The following is an 18704-nucleotide window of genomic DNA, read 5'->3' as shown; positions in this document are numbered from 1 at the left end:
TTTTCTGGTGCAGGGCTGCAGGCATTTGCTGCTACCAAGTCAGCAGACCTCCCCGCTAGAAATCAGATCTGGCCCTTTGTCTAAAAATGTACAGAAATTTAGCACCGCTCCATCTCAGGTGCTTGTATGTGTCCTCTCTTGCCTCTAGTGAGGCTGGTCCTGCACTCCCAAGGGTCCGCTCTGAGAGTACCCGTAAGCAGACAGAGATGGGGCTGCTCCCTTGTCCCCTTGAGGCTTTTCCCCGCACACCAAGGGATGGCGGGTTCTGCCCGACATCCCGCTCCCTGCTTCTGTAGGTGCCGCACGCCTGCTGGCACTGCGTCTGCCCTGGCAGGTGCTCGCCAGGCACCATGACAACTCTGCTTGAATAGCATTGATGCAGCTCATTAAAAATGAAATTAAAATATCTGTTTCTTGGCTTTTGTACCTCCCCAGCTGCATGACTTTTTCGAGCAGGCCAGGGTGCTCTGTGTGGGGGGGTCTGCCCTCCTCTGACACCACAGCACCCCCAGAGCCGCAATGCAATGCAACAGAAGCAATCACATCTTGAAGTTAAACGGTTTGCTCAAGGAGCCTGGAGGTCATCCCAGGTCTGGTGGAATCGGACATTTGGGCTTCCCCCATCATCCGAACCAGCAAACCCGCGTTGTGGCTTTGGCTGGCAGCGACCCCCAGCTCTTTTTGCTGCTCTTACTGATGCAAAGAAACGGCGATGTGGATGTAGAATACTGTAAATCTGCAGGAACGCGCTGCACTCACTGCGGTGGGACCCTGATGGGGCGGGTGTGCAGCAAGGGGCTCTGCTGCCCCGGGAGGGCACAGGAACTTGGCAGGGAACCAACATCTCGCTCCTCTTCACTAGTCGGAGGCGGCTGAGATGGCAGGGAGGCCTTGCAGGGATCAGAAACAACTGCCGTTTAAGCCATTAACCCTTAAAACTCTTAGATCCTAATGCCGTAGTTCCTGTGACACACAAATCGAACACTCCACCCGCGTCCTCAGGCTGCGAGGATGACGCAGGACACGCGAGGCGCTGCCACTGTGCGGTGACCGCGCTGTGCCGGCTCCGCGGGGCGCAGGACGCGGCCACGCCCGAGCCTCTGCCCCGCGCTGCCCACGGGCCCGCGACACCGGCACCCGGCGCTCCGGCAGCCTGTGCCGCGCACGCGGGGCGGGGCACGCGGGGGGGCGGGGCAGCGGCCGCTCCTGCGGAACCCGCGCGCACAAACCTCGCGCGGCCTCCGCGACACCGCGCGCGTGCGCACGAGCGCCCCGCATGCACAAGCCTCGCTCACGCCCACGCGCCCGCAGAAGCCCCGGAGGTGTGCGCGAGCCGCCCCCGCGCGTGGGCACAAGTCCTGCCTACACGGCGCCGGCAGCCGAGCCAGAGCCGACCGCGGGCGCGCAGGCGCACAACGGCCAAGGGTTTGGCGGTCCGCCGGCCGCCAGGGGGCGCGGCCCCGGCGGGCGGTGGGGCGGGGCCCTCTTCCTCTCCCTCTCTCCCCGCGCCGGCGGCTGTGACGTGCAGCAGGGCGGGGCCGGCTTGAGGCGGCGGCGGCCGGAAGCGGGCGGGCGGGCGGCGATGGAGGCGGCCTCGGTCTCGGCCGCCTCGACGGGACGCGGGCCCATCAAGGGCATCCTCAAGAAGGGCGGCAGCAAGCAGTCGGCAGGGGGAGCGGCCAGCGGGGCGCGGCGGGCCAGTCCGGCTCACGATGAGGACGAGCATGGGTGAGAGGGCCGCGCCGAGCCCAGCCCCGCCGGGTCCCAGCAGGGCCTCCCGCGGACCGGCCTCTGCCAGGCGGCGGCTTCAGCCGGGTCTCTCTGGGCTCTCCCGTGTGCGGCATTAAGCGGGCGGAGCAGTAACGGGATGAGCGAGTCGCTTCGTGCGCTCCCGGTGCGGCGGTCCTGGGCACAGGGCCGGGCAGGTGGCGGGAGCGCCCAGCGGGGCCGCAGCACCGCCGGGACACGGGCTGTGCGGGGCGCTGGGGGTGCCGGGCGGGGGGAGCCCGGATACTGCAGGGGTGGCTCTTCCCGGCAGCGCCGTGTGACAGCTGAAGGGCTGATGTGGTTCCTTGTTGCTTATGACACATTATCAGGAGCTATATTATCTTTAAATGCTCGTTCAGAAAGACAAACAGAAAGGCTTTACAGTTGCTACAAAATATTCTTTGCTATATGAGATTTATTCTCAGTTTTCTCAAAGGTAGCCTATTTCTCTGTGACCAGAAATGTGTCCCTGGGGAGAGGACTTTGCTGGTTGAAACATAAGTAAGAAAAATGTATTATTGCTTGTTCAGGATTCACTGTGATTATGCACTGGCCATGTGGTTTGTGTTTTGAATGACAAGAACGTCTTGTAACATGCTGAGTTAGTCCAGATACACAAGAAGTGGTTTTTATCCAGCCAGCAGCTGCCCTTGACCAGTAAGAATTGTTGCACTTTTCCTGATGTTAGCACCCAGCATGCACTTCCTAATGTTTCTCTGAGACTCTCATCACATTCAGATGATCAGGGTTTTACATGAGCTCTGTATTTCCAAAATTGTTTTTGATAGTTTTCTTCATCTGGGACTTTGCTCGGTATTGCAAAGAGAAAAATAATGATAAAATAAAATGGACATGCAATTATTTTTTTGTGTTATAGTAATATTCCTTTCCTCTTTGCCTAGTTCAGTCATGAATATAGTCTCAAGTCAGCAAGCTGGGAACAAAGAGGTTTTGGGTTGCTCTGTTGCCTGTGTTAGCTACTCCTGCTTTTCAGGGAGAAATTGTTGCAGCTGAAGGAATGAGATGATGTTTTTGAAGGAGGTGAATGTAATGTAGCAATATGCTACAGAAATGCTGTGGTTTTGGTTTTTGTTGTTGTTTTTTTTTTTTTTCCCCCCCGTTCTCTAGTTTTAACATAATGTAGCAGAAGGTGTTTGCTGCTGCACTAGACATGAAGTAAAACTGACTATTGGTAACCTCTACTTAATATCGGTAGCCTCTATTTAATTTTCTGCAGTGTCTTTCATACCATCTTGAAGAATGATCAGAAATAAGAGTTTGAAGTGATGAGCTGAATGTGTGGTATATTGGGTATAGGACACAGTAATTTCTTGTGGAACAGTTAAGTGAGCAGCAGTCCAGCTTCTATTTCCTGCTTACCCATATGAGTCAGTTCAGTTAATTAGATTAATTCTGAAATTGTCTTGGAAGTTAAAGGATATTGGCTAAGCCTGGCAGGCTGCATTGGAAGATTTCCTGGAAAGATCAGTATAGTGTATTTAAAGCTGGTTTCTGTACAGGTATTTTGTTTGGTTGACAACACTTCATTAAATCAGTATTATTTCTGACTAAATCTGAGCTAATAATTTTAAACTTCAAAGAATGATGAATAGTATGGCTGTGATTTTCCTTGAAGATTAAAAGTTAGTTTGTAAGTTTAAGTATTTGTTCTCTTTGTGCACCTCTATCAGCAGCCCCTCTACTTATTTCTAACATTGAAATTCAGATCTGAATACCTTTAAAAATAGCTGCAGATGAAAGAGCTCAATTGTGTCAGCTGTCATCTTTTAAAGCACTGTGTTCAGTAGAGCTTGCATGTATTTGCATCATTATTGACTTTGCACTGCTGTTAGGATGGTAAAATTCTCTGGAAATTAATTCCTTGATGAAATATGGTGAAAGAAGCAGCTTGTGAAATTGGGACACCACTGGAACTGCATCCTAAGAGCTGAGATCGTGGTTTAATGGTAGATACATTCTTGGCATTCTTAGTATACAGTATTTTTTTGGCTCCTGTAAGAGCCTGTGAACGATCTGATCTGGCATTTCACAAAGTAACTAAGCAAGTGCATGTGTGTGTGTGTGTATATGTGTATGCCAATGCCAGCAGCTGGGTTGGAACAGATGAGAAGAGTCTGCTGTGACAGGAGCCACTGAGGTGTTCCTGTGAGCAATACTGCTGTAGAAACTTCTCACCTATCAAGGTGTGATCTCAAAACAAATGATTATATGTATCTGAAGATATGAGAGAATACAAATGAGCACTTCTGAGATTTTTTCAAAGCTGATTTTCCTAAGGTAAATTACATTTCCTAGTTCTGTATCTGATGGGGTGTCAGGAAGCATTTTCCTCTGATGGTCCTAAGCTCTATCATTACCGTAATGCTGCTCAGACATGCCTAAGCATGCAAAATTGGAGATAGTCAAGGGAGGTATGTGTTTTTAGAGCACTTAGTCACCCTCCTGTGATGGCTTTTTACATGGAGAGGTAAAATGACAGGCTTGTCTCTTTGCCACTAATGACAATTTTTCTCCTAGCTGAATTTTAAGTTATACTTTGGGACAAGTTCCACAGCAAAGGCTTTTAGAGTTGGAATCTGAGTTTAAAGAAAGAAGTGTGAAAAATTAAACCACTAAAACTTTGCTCAGTCTTGTATTTCAAAGTTACTGATCTACTAGCTGTAGGCTGTCTAATTTGGAGAGCAGTACATGCCAAAGAGATTCTTCTAAGTTTGCCAATATTGTTATTACGTATTGAATTGTGAGCCCAGACAATAAACCTGGATGCGCTCTGGGCAAGTGTGATGAACACAAAGCGTGTGGTGGGAGTTTCTCCCGTATGTCATGAGTCCTCTTCAACTAAACTCTGTCATCTTTAGAGGGGCAGTTGACCATTATCCAGCTATAGCTGGCAAAAATTCTTATGCACTCACTGTGAAACTGTATGATGATCATCTTCTGTTAGTCATAGATGAACTTTAAGCAGGTGTTTAGCTGATGTTTGACTGCGGATTTTTCGACTCCTAAATAGATAGGTTTGAATAAGTGGAATTCATGGACCAGAGCTCTTGCTTTGTCATCAGGAAGCTCATGACTCTCCACCCTGCCAGAGCGGGCAATCTGACTCACGTGGTGGCCGCTTAGGTTGCAATCCTTGTGTTGCAGTTCACACAAAATGATTAAATAATCTGAAATCTCAAACATGACAGTTCATCATTGGTTACTATATGCTAAGGGGATTAAGCTCACTTGATTTGTATTCATCTCTGGAGCCTAAGTTTGTGGTATGTAGGATTCGGCATCAACTCCCGCATCTATTTTTTTTTAATCCCTTTAGTTTATGGTGGTGTTTTTTTTTTTTTTCCCATTGTTTTACGCAGTGCTCTCTGGATTTGTACTTGGAGTTTTGCTTTATTGGTTTTGTTTTACAGATAACACAACCGCTCTTGAGCAGAATGCTATCAAGATTGAATATATTTTTTGAATTTGGTATTGGAACAGTCTCTGTTTAAATAAGAGTAGATAAAGTAGTCTTCTACCCTACTTCCCCCACTCCCACAAAAAAAAAAAAAAGCTCTGTAACATTTCTTTCCTTAAATAATAATAATAATAATTTGCAACAGTCCAGGAATATGTTAATGCATAAGGTAATATTACATACTGGAATTATTTTACTATTCTAAAGTTAAATTTCTTGGTTTAGTCTAAGGGAAAGACCACCTTGTATGAAGCCTGCAATAACCTTTTTAGATAAAATGTGGAACCTGGCAGGTTCTGTTGATTAAAACATTTCTGTGTCTTTTAGATCAGTGGAGGGATGATTCTTCATCTGGACACAAGGCAGTTGCTTTTCTTGTGGCTTATATATATTGTCAGTCTGGGTGGACTTTTGTTTCTGTGAATATACATAAAATGGCACGTTCTCTGATTAATTGAGGAAATTCTAAGTAATGTAACATGACTGGTGCCTGTCTGTGTAAAATGTGAAACTCACTCTGCTTAATTACAGCAATGAATCAGTTCTGTTTTATTCAAACAGCTTTTGTCCTTCTAAAGTGTACTCATCAGCAGCTTGTTTAGTGCTGCCTATTTTGCTGCAGGAAGTTGTTGGTTGGTATTGTTTATGCAACAGTTTCACTAATAATCATAGCAGCTCACTGAACAGAGGTGAAATGGAAGTAATTTGGTTTTGTTGAGGTGTTGCGTTTGTAATAAGAGGAAGAATGGTTTTACAGTGACTTGTAAAAAGAGCAGACGGTTAATGGGACAGTGAACAAGACTGGTAGCCTCTTGAGAAGATATATGTATGTATATGAATAAGAATCCATTTATAGATCACTGAGAATATTTAGCTATTGTGAATTGTTAGGGAAGTTAAGTTGCACTGATAATTTGTCATGACTTAACTAAAGTCTGCATAGAGCAGTGTTTAATAGCCATACTTTGAACATGCTTGTGTGTTGTAACAATATTCTTTGTGCATAGTGTGTAGTAGAGGTCAAAAGACATTCTAAATGTTCCTTTTCTGTGGCCAAACAGAGCTAATTGTTTTTAGAATATAAGAAAATTTAAGTTTGTTTTTTTATTTCAGTAAAAAATGCCAGACGTGGGATGAAATGAACATCATGGCTACGTACCACCCAGCAGGGAAAGATTATGGTTTGATGAAAATAGATGAGCCAAGTACTCCTTATCACAGGTAGGCTTGCTAAACTGGTAGGAAATTATAGTAGTTTTACAGCAAAATTGACTTTGTGGATGATGTAATATTTACTGTAGCTGATTGCCTGTCAGACTGTGCAGGCCTATTGGATATATGCAACATATTGAGATTTACAAAGCTTCTAAATAAAGGCTTACAGCTATTGAGGAGAACTGTCAAAAAGGACAAAGTCAATTTTTATAAGGTCTGTGTTTAGCAAGCCTCAGGCTTTGAATACAATAAGTGTTTGACTTGTACTGATTTTATTTTTTTCAGTTAATATCTGTATACTAGAACATGAAGTTCTCATTCATATCAATATTTAAATTAGATTTTGAAAGTTTTTAAAGTGTTAAAGGAATCTTTAATTGAGCCTTATAAGGTTTACACTGTTTTATCAAGCAAATTTTAAGCAGCGAATTATTGATAAATGTTACTTTTTGTTTGCCTTCCAAGCATGGTAGGAGAAGATGATGAGGATGCAGTGAGTGATTCAGAATCAAACGAGCCCTTGAAAGCTGATGTGTTGAGTAAAAAGTAAGTATTGTCATAGAAATTTGATTAAACATTAAGATAATCCTGTTTTCTGGAGTAGTTTTCTCTTTGGAAAGGTGTCACTGTTTTCTCTAGAAGTCAAATTTTTGCTATTGTCAAATTAAGTAGTTTTTTTGTGTTTGATAGTGCCACTTGTACTTAAAACTTTGTACAGGTTGTTAGTATGCATAAATATGGCAAAAAATAATGAACAAAGCAGTTGGTATGAGTATTCTGAAATGTCATGTATTTTAAGTACTGAAGAAATTGCTGCTTCAACATTTTGTATTGCGTGTTTTATGTAGACTGGCAGCTGCAGCTGATGCTAGACCCAAGATTATAGCAAAGCAAGAGGAAAGCAGTGAGGAGGAGGAAGAGGATGAAGAATTAACACCTGAAGAACAAGGTAGGCATAAGTTGGTGTTTTGTGGTGGTGGTTTGGGATGGGTTTTTTTCCCATTTTTGTGTTGTTTTTTTTTTCCCACAAATAGTTTGTTTTCCAGTAAGAAATATTTGGGAAGAAAAAGTACTATTTAACAGAAAGATGTTGTCATCTGAAAATTGAGATATATGGTCTTTAGAGGGTAAGAAAGAGATGGGGCAAATATGCTGTTTGTTTCAAATCAGGACTGTTTTGTTTGGGATCTACATATAAAGGGGAGTTTGCTCTGGCTGGCTGCCCCCTTGTGTAGAAGCTTAACATGTGGAAATTCCTCTTAAGAAACCTAGACATCTCAAATAAGCAGCTCTTCTGGTTTTGGGGTGAGGGAGTACTTCTTTCTCTGAACATATTTCAGGTAGATTTAAGAATCCAGTGAGTACCACTGCAATTAAGATGTTACTAACAGCTTGCAAACATACTGATGACATTTCTGTTGTTTTCAAAACAACTGGTAGATGGCTGCAGCAGGAAACCCACATTTATTCCTAAGAAAATTGCCTCGTGCATCTTCAACAGATGTTTTCTGTTAATTTGGGCTAGAACATTTTGAGGAAACCGTCAAACAATAATACTTCTAAGTGTTCAAGCTTGCATTATCAAGTTGTTGCTTCTCATCTTTCCTGGCCCCAACTTACTGTAACTTTACTATTCTAAAGGAAGGGAAAAAAAAAGGTGTTGAGGCTGCCAATAAGCAAAGTTTAATTGTAATGTGTTACTGCTAGACCTGCTAATGCTTAATATATGGAGCAAAGTTAAGCTTCAGGCTACGGGGAAAGTGGAAAATATTTTCTTCTACATGTGGTAAATATATCTCTCATAACTGGCCTTTGGTAGCTAGCCAGGAGTCACATCGGACATCTGCAAAGCTTCAACTTCTATCCTACCAGTGCAGCTCAACTTGTCCTTAAGTTTAGTTAGAAAATAGGCTTGCAAAACTTTGGAATTTCTTATGCTGTTCCTAGACGCTTCTCTTGGGTCAGATGTGCTCTTGCTTGCAGACAGGTTCTTTTAGAAGTGCTGCAGCCTTTCCAGTCCATTAATTACTTGCCTTTTTGTAAGTCAGACTCATTTAAACACTGCTGCTTGAAGGAAATAATTTGAATTCAGTTATTGCTTGATCATATAAACAATGGATTTTCAATAAAATTGACCTGGGAAGCAGCTGGGTGCCTCTCTGAAGAGGAAATAAGTTTATTTTTGTTTGTGGTGGTTGGTGGTGTTTTATTTATTTATTTTATTTATTTATTTTGTTTGTTTTTGGTGTTTTGTTGTTTTTTGTTTTTTGTTTTTTTTTAAGGGAAGAAATAAATATTTGCATTTGTTTGTCCACAGAGAAGAAGAAGCAGTTTGAAATGAAGAGAAAAATGCACTACAATGAAGGGCGAAACATCAAACTGGCAAGACAACTCATGGCAAAGGAACTACATAGTGAAGAAGAGGATGACGATGAGGATGAAGAGATGCGTGATGCTGCAGATATAGCAACGATGAATACAGAAGCTACTGAACATGGTGAGCTGCTGAATAAAAATACATGTTTAAGTACTGGTGGTCCTTTCAGCTGTTGGGAAACAAATATGCTGTGTGAGAAGGAATAGAAAGGAAACTGTATGTATGTAACGCTCAATATGCAATAGCGTCTGTTGTCTTGATAGGTGGAAAGCAAACACCTCTGCCTTATACTATTTCTCCAGCATAACTGACTCTTGGTAGCCAAGTTGCCAGCATCCTTTTTAAAAGAAGGTTTGTCCTGTACAAAACACTTAAAGCTGTGGGAGAGCCTGGCCTCATGTTGTAGTTCATTCCCCGTTCTGCTCCCAGACCATCCTGTAGCCAGCAGTGGGAAACTAGGATGCATGTGTTCTCCCTGTTGAGAGGGGCATATCTAACTTCATAAGAAAGACCAACTCTCTGTCTTGCTGTAATGTAAAACTGCTGTCAGGACGTCAGTACACACTTGTCCTTAAGCAGTAGTGTTCATTTCTGTAGTATGGAGCAACACCCACAGCTTTGCTTTTAGTGCAGCTATTGGAAGAAAGTCTGAGACTTTTAGCTGGAAGTTGTTTCTAAAACCAGCTTCAGGGCTGTCTCTTGATAGGAAACTCGTAAAACTGTAGAGGCCGACACCTCTTTAAGCTTCTTCCTGGGTGAGGAGGGTAGGCTATGTAATAGAAGTGTTTGATTTTTGTGGTATCCTTCTGGTGAATAATTACAGCTGTTCACTACCCACCTCTGTGTGTAACAGCACTTCTAACAAGTTTTTGTCATTAAAAAATACACATCTGTTGCTCATGAGACCGGTGGCAATGAAGTCTGTAAGCCTTATCCATCTGTTGCTTGGCAAAGCTATGAGACATCAGTACAGTCTGCGGACCTGGGAAGATGCTGCATGTGTTTAATTTGTTTCACGTTTGCTTTTCACAACCATGTGATCTAGGAACTCTTCTAAAACTAGTTTGAATTCCACACAATAAAAAGGTGATCTGCGAAGTTGTGTTTTTAAGTTCTGCAGATTGCCCATATTAGTCCTCCTGTAATAAATAATAGGACTAAAGCCTTCATAATTGCTCTGAAAGGTCATTTTGTATGTCTGAGACCCGCTAACGGATGGACTTGATCCAGTAACTTACCCTGTGCCTTATAATGGCTATTTACTAGAGTTTCACTCTCCAGGGGAAAGGAGGGCTCCAATAAGCAACCTTATGAGCCTTCGCCATGGCTGGAAGCCACCATGTCTCTGCTCTCTGCTGTAAAACAGAGGCAACTCCTTTCCACTGGTGAATACAGCTGGGGAGCAAAGGCACATCTTTGCAGCATTTTCCATCTGTATTGTTGAAGTGCATTCCACCTTGCTTCATAACCAGCTTCAGAGCCACAACTGGTAAATATCAATTTTAGACTGCTCATGGCCAATAGATTCCACAAATATAACTGTTTGCCTGCTTATCGACCCATTAACTAACTGGTTCACCTCCGCACTGTGGCATAGAGAAATAGCTTCAGTTAACTTGATGTAGTTCTAAATTCTTCATTTTTGTGTTGTATCATTTTGCTTAACAAACCTTGATGTCTCATTATCGCCTAATCTCTGCATTAACTACCAAAGCTTTTGGTCTCTGTACCTGACCAGTTCTTCTGAGGTTAAGTACTGGTCTTACTTTTGTAATGGATGGTGAATTGAAGCCCTCAGACCGATCACATGTGATTCTTTGTGGCAGGGTTCATCGAAGGATGATAGAGTATGGTCAAAACTGTTAGTAAACATCTTTGTCTTCTGCCACTACCTATGCCTTAAGAAATTCCTGTGTTGAGGTGATAAATATTCAGTGACATTGCTGTGTTTAAAGTAATGTCAAAGTTTTACTGAAATAACCTTTTTGTGATGACATCTCTTTATCACTCTGTCATCTGTATTCTGAAGGCACAAAAGAATCTCCTTACTCCTAAAGTTAATCAGATGTTGGAGCTACAGAATGTTTCTCGAATAACTGGTTTTAACACTTGCTACTTGGATTCTTTGCTAGCCTATGCTTTGGGTCATGCCGTGCTTTTGATTATGTTAGGCAATTGGGTATTTAAAATAGTATTTTAGTTTGGTTGTTTCCTTCATGGAAGTGGATCAAAATGCTATTAATATTCTTGTTCCTGAGAATCCACTGTTAGGACTTTGTGTGGAGAGATTATTCATCTGGATTGCTTTCAAAGAGCTCTTCAAATCATTGTATTTTAAAGTGCTTTCTCACAGAGCAGAAAAGGAGGGTTTTCTTTACTCATTGTATTGATTGATGCAGGAGCTGATTTTCTTTTTTTGTGATGGCTTATTTTGGCTTCACACTGTTAAACTAACAGCTCTGATGCTTGCTTCTAACTGCAAAGGAAATGTCTTTTCTGCATGCTGTATTGTAGCTACGTTTTGATAATTTCTTCTATTTGACTTCAATTCATCTAAAGTTATGGAGTTCATCTGGTGATGACATATACATGAAGCTCTCAGGGACATGGTTTAGTGCTAGATTTAGGTCATGGTTGGACTCAGTCTTAAGGGTCTCTTCCAACCAAAATGATTCTATGTGGCTACCACTTGCCTGTTATGTCTGAGACTGTCAATGTATGTAAGTGAGAGCTGGCATGCAGTGTTTTTGTATTCCAGCAGAATAACATGACTTCTATAGTACTGTGATTGTTCCAGGTAAAGATGTGACATAAGAGGCATTTCTTAGTGGTCCGTTGTGACACCAGGGCTCCACTGGCTCCTGGGTGGTTTTTCAGGCAATTTGAGACCATCTTCTCACTTTGAATATTTTTGTCTACTAAGATCCCTAAAAGGTTCTGTGCTTCTCTTTTTTGATGCTCCTTTCTACTGTCTAATCCTATTTGTTTAGTATTTGAGTAAAACTAACAGTACTCTCTTAATCTCTACACTCTCATTTTGAAGAAGGGGCTAAAGACTTAGGACAGGTTTTTAAGAAGACTTCTGTCAGATACCACCAGCTCTGCTAATATGAGTTCCGCTTCTTGGTTACAGACTGAGATTTCTTGCCGGTTGAAATGAAGATGGCCAGTCCAGTCAGTGATGGTGAGAACTGTTTGTGTATTTTTGCCCCTGTCTTCATCATGGGCTACCAAGTGTTTTTAAGTAGATGGGTCATCCCTTTCTTGCCTCAAGTAGCTGTAACTTATGCCATGCATAGGGATTCTAGCAGCCAAGGCTTTGGGTGGAAATGAAAGTTCAAGTTGTACTAGACTGCATTAGAATTGCTTGCTTCAGCATTTTAGATTCACTGGAATTTCTCTGGCTACTCCCGATTTATTACTCCATGAACAATGTCAATAGACTTTGCTAGCATAATAGTGACCTTTGTTCCTCTCCACAAACACTTTTCCTTTACAAATTCTCTTGGAAATCACTGAAGGAGAGATTCCTGATGTGAGTAGATTTAAGCATGATAATTTCAATGCAGAGCTGTCTTTACTTCTGCTGCACAAAAGTATTGCCTACAAGGGTGTGATCTATAGCAGTTCAATTGATGATGGTAAAACAATTGTTTTCTCCCTATGGTTCATTTAGCATTCATTGCTCTGATAACCCTGCTCAGATACTGCTGATCAGTTTAGCTGTCAGCTGACTGGGTGTGCTCGTCTGGCCTTCCGTAGATACAGGATAAGTTGTGTTTTCTTAACCAGGGTGAGCACCACCCTGAAGATGATGTGGGTGAGAAGGCTGGGAGCGTACACAGATTAGTTCTGCTTGTCAGCTGTGCACTGCACTTGTTACCAAGTCTAACTCCCGCTGAAGCCTAACTGGCCATTTTAAAAAAGATTATCATCTAGATGCGGTTTTCTCTATCTTTGCTTTATGCTGTTGAATTTTCAGGTGCATATATATATTTACATATCTATACATATAAATATATATGGGCCTTTTTAATATGAAAAGCACTGATGAGAGGAAGCTTCCTCTGATTTGTTGCTGTTCTTTGGCTCAAAACCATGAGTTTAATGACTTCCTGAGAAACACAACAGACTGTGCTCTTTCATTTACAAGCTTCTTTTGTTTTGAAGTGTTTGATGTGGAAGTGAAATTTGACCTGGAAAGTACTATGCTTGCTTGTGTTTCAGGAACCTCATGTGTTCTTCAAATTTATCTCTCTCGTAACTCCTGGGTCTAATCCTTCCAGTTCCAGGGGTTGTGAGCATGCAGTACTTGGTGTGCTGAACAAGGGTGTTCACCATTTCTTCGGAACATGAGGATGATACAACTATTTTGGAAGCTTCTGCACTCTCAAACTGAAAGCTTGTAGGTTGCTAAAATGGATTGGTAAACATTACCATTGGAGAAGCAAAGGTGATTTCAGGAGGGTATCTGTGTGTGTTTTGAAAACGTTAAACAAGTGTGAAGAATTATCTCTTTTTTGTAATCTTTCTTATGCAGCACACGCTACTCGTGACCAGCTGGAAAGTAAAGCACACAGCATAGAAGAAATCTGTCCAGAACTGTAACTGCTTGTCAAAGACACAAATATAAACATCGCTTCATGATTTTTGCAGTTAAAGCTCTTAAATATTGAGAAGCATATCAGTTACAATGTTGTATTGCCAAGAATGTTAATTTTAGACTTGTCCATTAGGCAGAAAAACCTGTCTAATTGATTTATTTTTGTGCCTAGTATTTCCTGGAGGATACTGCTTCATAATCTGTTCAACCAGAATGGCATTCCCTGTATGTGTAATGCTGATTATATTCTGTAATGTACTGTTATTCTTCATGCTTCAAAACAGACAGTATCTGTTGGTTTTTCACTATTTATTTGACAGTGTTCTGGATTTGGTAATTCTTATGGAAAGGTTTGGGATTTAAGAGCCGAACGGTACAGCATATATCAGATTGACATGCAAGCTATTTATCAGATGTGTTAAGCAGTTTAAAAAGGGATTATTTAAGTCTTACAACCTCTTTGTAAAATGTTGACCTGTTAATCTAGATATCAAGATGTTGCTACCTGTACTTTCCCAGTCTTTAGAAAAGGAGTTGTATTATTTTTTTAAGAGTCAGTTGTTAGATTCTGACTAAGGCAGTACTAACGTTTGGTGGAGGGAATGTTTTTACACTGGAAATGTGCTAACTTGAACTTTGCGTTTAACTGTCATTATCCCGTCCATCGGGACTGTGTGTTTTGTGGAGCTCTCTTTGGCTTATCATGAGAACATGGAAGTTCCCTCCAACCTTTCTCTTAAAACCACATCCGCTTTCACCCTTCTGGCTCTTGTTTTGAACTTTTGGTCCTTTCCAGTTGCATGAACAGTGCTTGTGCTCCTAGCACCTGAGGAAAAACACCCAACCATGATCAAATCCACATCAGGCCTGTGAAGATGAGCTGAGTTTAGGTTCTGGCTGTTCTTTATATAAAGATGACTGCTGCTGATCTTCTACTCACTTGGTGTTGGTAACCTGCATACTGAAAACCACTGGTCTAAATCTTTCTCTATCCATTGCACCTTACAGCAGCTGCTCTTGGAAAATGAATGCTGTTTGGAAGAATAGAAGGGAAACTGCCTAATTCAAATACTTGTTTGCAGTGTGGTTGTATAGCCCCTGTAAAGAGGGATTCTGAACTGCCAAATTGCTGTAAACAACTTCCCACTCAATGGAATTTGACTGGTGAATGTTCTAGTAGTTCCTGGGTTTTATTACACAAATGAAGTATACAGTTAAGCTTTAGCTTGGTTATGAGATACGATGTATATCTTAATTTTGATCTGAATTTGATATGTTGCAAAAATCCATATAATTATATGGATCTATTTTAAAATGTATTTTTGTCCACTGTATATGTGAAGTTTGAATAAAGGAATGAAAGTTATTTTACAGTTATATGCATTCTCTAGTGTGAGCTTTCATGATATACCAGAGAGATTGAGAGTCATTGAGAGGCAATAGGATGCTGTCCTTTGGAAGATTTACACAGGAATAATTCCCTAGAATGGATGTGTTGCCAAAGATATCTGTGAGTCATGCTAACCGGGTGTTGCAGTGTGCCTTTCCCAACAATCTCCTCTTCTCAGTAGGTAACAGGCTTGTTAGTTGTGGGATGTTTCATTTTCTAAGGGCCTGAATCAGGATTAATACTGTCTTTTCACAAGGAGTTGAACTCTTCATTCAGTCCAGTGTGGTGATGCTAATTTTTCAATATAGAGAATACTGTTTCTTCTTGTATCAAACACAGTCACTTCTATAGAATAAACAGGGCAAAGAGTAAGCATTTAGGTACTTCTGACTCCTGAAGTCACTTACTAGAGCCTTAATTTTGGCTTCCAAGAGAGGATTTCAACGCTTAGTTTGCAGCCTTTATGTACCAGCCTGCAGTATTCACTGTTGGAATGTCTGCACCGACCTGGATTTCAAACTGGCCCGGTCTAGGGCAGCTCCATCCTACCGAGCGTGGCAGCACCTAGCAAAGCTGTGTCGTGCTCAGGAACATGAGTGGGTCAGGCCTGGACCCATGGGTATGAGTAACACAGGTGTCTTCTGCCATGGTGTAAACAGATTAGTGGTACTTTGTGGTAAGTACAGGTGGGCACTTGGTACCCACAACTAAGGCAGAATGCATCAGAGCAGCTCTTACATGATGAGCTCATGTCCTGCTGTCCTTCCCCCTACACTTTTGGTGTCCAAAACTTCATTTTGGTGGTCAGCAGGGATACTTTGTACCCTACACCGTTGGCAAAGCATTTTCTTTAACAAAAAGTACCCAACTTCGCTAACTTCCAGTAAAGACCGTTCCTGTAATGGGGACAAGAGAAAAAATGCCTTTTCTCTTTTTTCATTTGATGGGGACTTAGCTTGCATGCAGGTCTTAATCTTGGGGTGTGTATGGTAAAGGCTTATTTGAACAGTGAAGAGTGGTGTAAAGAGGAAACAAAAGACACGGAGCCCTGACTAATGTGGACGTTGAGCTCCACAGCACTGTAATTGTGAAGCTTCTTGCACAGGGTTAAGTCCTCAAGCTGCATCTTGTTTAGAGAAAATATTTTCAATATGCTTCTGATAGGAAAATCACTTGCAAATAAGAACTTTAACTCTGTCTTTATTTTCTGTCCTTGAAAGTTTTTTTTTTGCACCGAGTTGATTATAGTTCATGGAAACCCAAGTATTTTTCCACGGCTTGCTCTCACCTGTTGAACTTGTCTCTCTTACCAGAATTCTTTGTTTCTGTACCATGCATTTTGTGGTGTTTATTATGATACCACCTCACAAATGTAATTATTCTGTTTGAAACCAGTGTTAAGTGTACAATGTAAATAAAACAATTGTTTTCGTTTCTGCCTTAGGGCACTAATACTAGATACATTGTTTTGACTTCTTGTAGCTTTTTAGCAGAAACTGGCAGCTACTGTATAATTTGTAGGTGTTCACAGATGAATACTTAAACCAATATTGCACTTTCCTCATTGCAGCAAATGGGGAAGTACTCTTTAGCGCAGCTTTGATTATACATCAGTTTGTACACACTTTCAAATTTTGTGGTGGCTTGGCTAACTGGATATGAGGGTCAATCTGGAAACCCAAATCATGAATTTAAGACAGCAGCACCGCAGAAAAGGTTGCATTTTCCAAGGTAATTTTATTTGTGTGTTGTAGGATTAAAGCACGACTGGCATGGCTCTTTGTGGTCAGCATTGAGTAATGACTCACTAGCATTGAGTAATGGAAAATGACTAACACCAACTATTCCTTAGGAAGAAAAACTGCATTTCAAAAAAGAGTGTTGGGCTCTTTTCAGTTGCATGCTTTAGTTGAAAAGTGGATTTCACAACATAAATGCAGCCTAAGTGATACAAACATTTCTTAACTTGCTGCTTTTTCATAACTCTTAGTTTGGATCTGACGTTTCAAAAAAAAAAAAGAAAAAACAAACAAAAAGAACTCCACACAAGTGGAGGACACCTTAAGAGAGAGAGGGGCAATAAGGATACAGCAGGCGTTCAGCTTGGAAAGGAAAGAAGTCTTATGTTCCTCTCCATCCTGCCATGTTGACTGTTTCTCCTGAGACCAAAAGGAAGTCAGGGGAGAGATCAGGTAGGGTAAGAAAAAAGGGAAAGAGAAAAAAAAAACAGAGGTGAAGTTTGGTGCAGATGATGGGGCAGTGGAGGGATGGAGGGGGTGAGTTCAGAGCAGGTACCATGGCTCATCAAACTCCAAATTGCACCAACTCATGTCAGCTTCCCAGTGCCCTGCCCCGTGACTTGGGGTGCCGTGCTCCATCTCTGCCAAGTTTACCTGGAAGAGAACAGTAACTTGTACTCCTCTGTCACTGCCTTTGAGGATGAGTGGGGACGGCTGATGTTCTGTTGCCTCTGTCATTTTTACATCTGGGAATGATGAACTTCTTAAAGCTCTGGTTCTGTTTTTTCTTAAGGGATCAGAAACCTACAGCATTCTGCCATCCTTCGCCACAGAGTGGGAGAGGACCGACACGGCCTTTCTCACTCTGATACAGCCCTTCTGCTCTCTGAAAAGCCTCCAAAAAGCATCCTCAGGCAAACGCTCCGTTCAAAACCACACACTTGATGTTCTTTGTACCGCTGTCTGTGTTTCTCCTTCAGAGACAGCTCTGAGTCTCCCCCGGCAACACATCTGCAGCTGTTTCCAGGATCTAGCACGGAAACACGCCGCCGAGCACCCGGAGCCCCAGCTTCTCGCCGGCGCTCAGAAGCTGCTGCCGCACCCTCAGCAGACGCCATCGGGAGCGGGGCCATCGGGAGCTCCCGCCCCAGCGCTCTCCAGCCGGCTGCTCCGGACGGGCCGGGGCCGCTACCGGCCGGGCCTCACCTGCTCAGGTGGGCGCCGGTTGTCCCCGCGCGTGTCGGATCCCTGAGGGAGGAGTTGCCCCGCTTAGTTAATGGGGTTAATTTAAAAAATTAAGCGGTTACAAAGGCGGAGCCGCGCAGAGCCTGGCGAGTCCGCAGGAGCCCGGAAGGCGCGACACGACGCGCTAAAGCGATCCCTACCGCCGCGCCCCGCCCCCAGGAACGTCATCCACTGAGAGCGACGGGAGAATCAGCCTATCACAGAGTTGGAGCGGCCCCCTCAATGCTTATGAGCGCTGGGATTGGTCTTGCGGGTAGCCGTGGCAATGTCGCTTGCCATTGGTGGGAGGCCAACGGCTTTTCCCGTTGGTTTACGAGGCTGTCACTCTTTAGGACACCCGAAGAGGAAGTACTCCCTGCGGCACCTGGCGGTTGGCTGCCTCACCGGAGTGGCCCACTCATTGGGCGGTCTTTCTGTTATGTCCTCCCCTCTCGCCTTGTGATTGGTCGGAGGGCTTCCCTGCTGCTGCGACTGGATGGGCTGCCTGCCCTTCCCCGGGCTTACGCCGATCTGGGGGAAGCCCCACCTGCACCGGCGCCTTGTTGGCTGTTTCTGCTGCGGGCTGTCGGCTATTGGTTGGCCGAGCCGTCAGTTGCGACCGGGCGCGGGAGGCGGGTAGAGGGGCTGCTCAGCACCGCGTTCCCGCAGCAGCCGCCCCGCCGTCAGGCCCCGCCGCCCCTCCATGAGCGCCGCCCCCGCCTAGCCCCGCCCGGCGGCCGGTCTCCGGCCTCGGCTCGCCTCGGGCTCGCCCCACCACCAGCAGCAGTAGCAGCACCAGCGCCGGCAGCGGCGCGCCCCGCGGCAGGAGAGGATGAAGGTGACCGTGGACTTCGAGGAGTGCCTGAAGGACTCGCCGCGCTTCAGGTGCCGCCGGGAAAGGGCCAGGCCGG

At 43.6% G+C, this 18704-nt stretch overlaps 2 protein-coding genes and 1 long non-coding RNA gene across 6 annotated transcripts in view; 2 read left to right on the top strand and 1 right to left on the bottom strand.

Annotated features, from left to right (window-relative positions):
• The first annotated feature begins 1565 nt into the window (after positions 1–1565).
• PPP1R2 (protein phosphatase 1 regulatory inhibitor subunit 2) lies at positions 1566–14817 on the top strand. Of its 3 annotated transcripts, none has more exons than XM_082055853.1 (7): positions 1566–1728; positions 6359–6466; positions 6926–7006; positions 7309–7409; positions 8778–8957; positions 11971–12021; positions 13378–14817. In XM_082055853.1, exons 1-6 carry the CDS (start codon positions 1583–1585, stop codon positions 11973–11975), a joined length of 621 nt encoding a protein of 206 aa, XP_081911979.1. In that variant the 5' UTR covers positions 1566–1582; the 3' UTR covers positions 11976–12021; positions 13378–14817. The 3 variants fall into 3 exon arrangements, with proteins under 3 accessions (XP_081911979.1, XP_081911980.1, XP_081911981.1); XM_082055854.1 differs by lacking the exon at positions 13378–14817 and adding an exon at positions 13124–13358; XM_082055855.1 differs by lacking the exons at positions 11971–12021; positions 13378–14817 and adding an exon at positions 9471–9577.
• A 147-nt stretch (positions 14818–14964) lies between these two features.
• On the bottom strand, positions 14965–17965 carry LOC309441243. Its single transcript, XR_014184349.1, has 3 exons — positions 17776–17965; positions 17126–17223; positions 14965–16989 (listed from the first exon to the last, which is right to left on the bottom strand). It is a non-coding gene; the product is annotated as an uncharacterized lncRNA (long non-coding RNA).
• Positions 17966–18408: 443 nt separating this feature from the next.
• Positions 18409–18704, top strand: part of ACAP2 (ArfGAP with coiled-coil, ankyrin repeat and PH domains 2) — a 64342-nt gene continuing 64046 nt past the window's right edge. For both annotated transcript variants that reach the window (XM_082056746.1, XM_082056745.1), the window contains exon 1: positions 18409–18678. In XM_082056746.1, the coding sequence (XP_081912872.1) occupies positions 18626–18678 (53 nt within the window). In that variant the 5' untranslated portion in view covers positions 18409–18625. The remainder of the gene's footprint in view (positions 18679–18704) is intronic.

This window comes from Streptopelia decaocto, assembly GCF_964273445.1.
Source record: "Streptopelia decaocto genome assembly, chromosome: 6".
Taxonomy (NCBI): domain Eukaryota; kingdom Metazoa; phylum Chordata; class Aves; order Columbiformes; family Columbidae; genus Streptopelia; species Streptopelia decaocto.
Note: the sequence above shows the minus strand (reverse complement) of the source record. Positions and strands in the feature narration are given on the sequence as shown.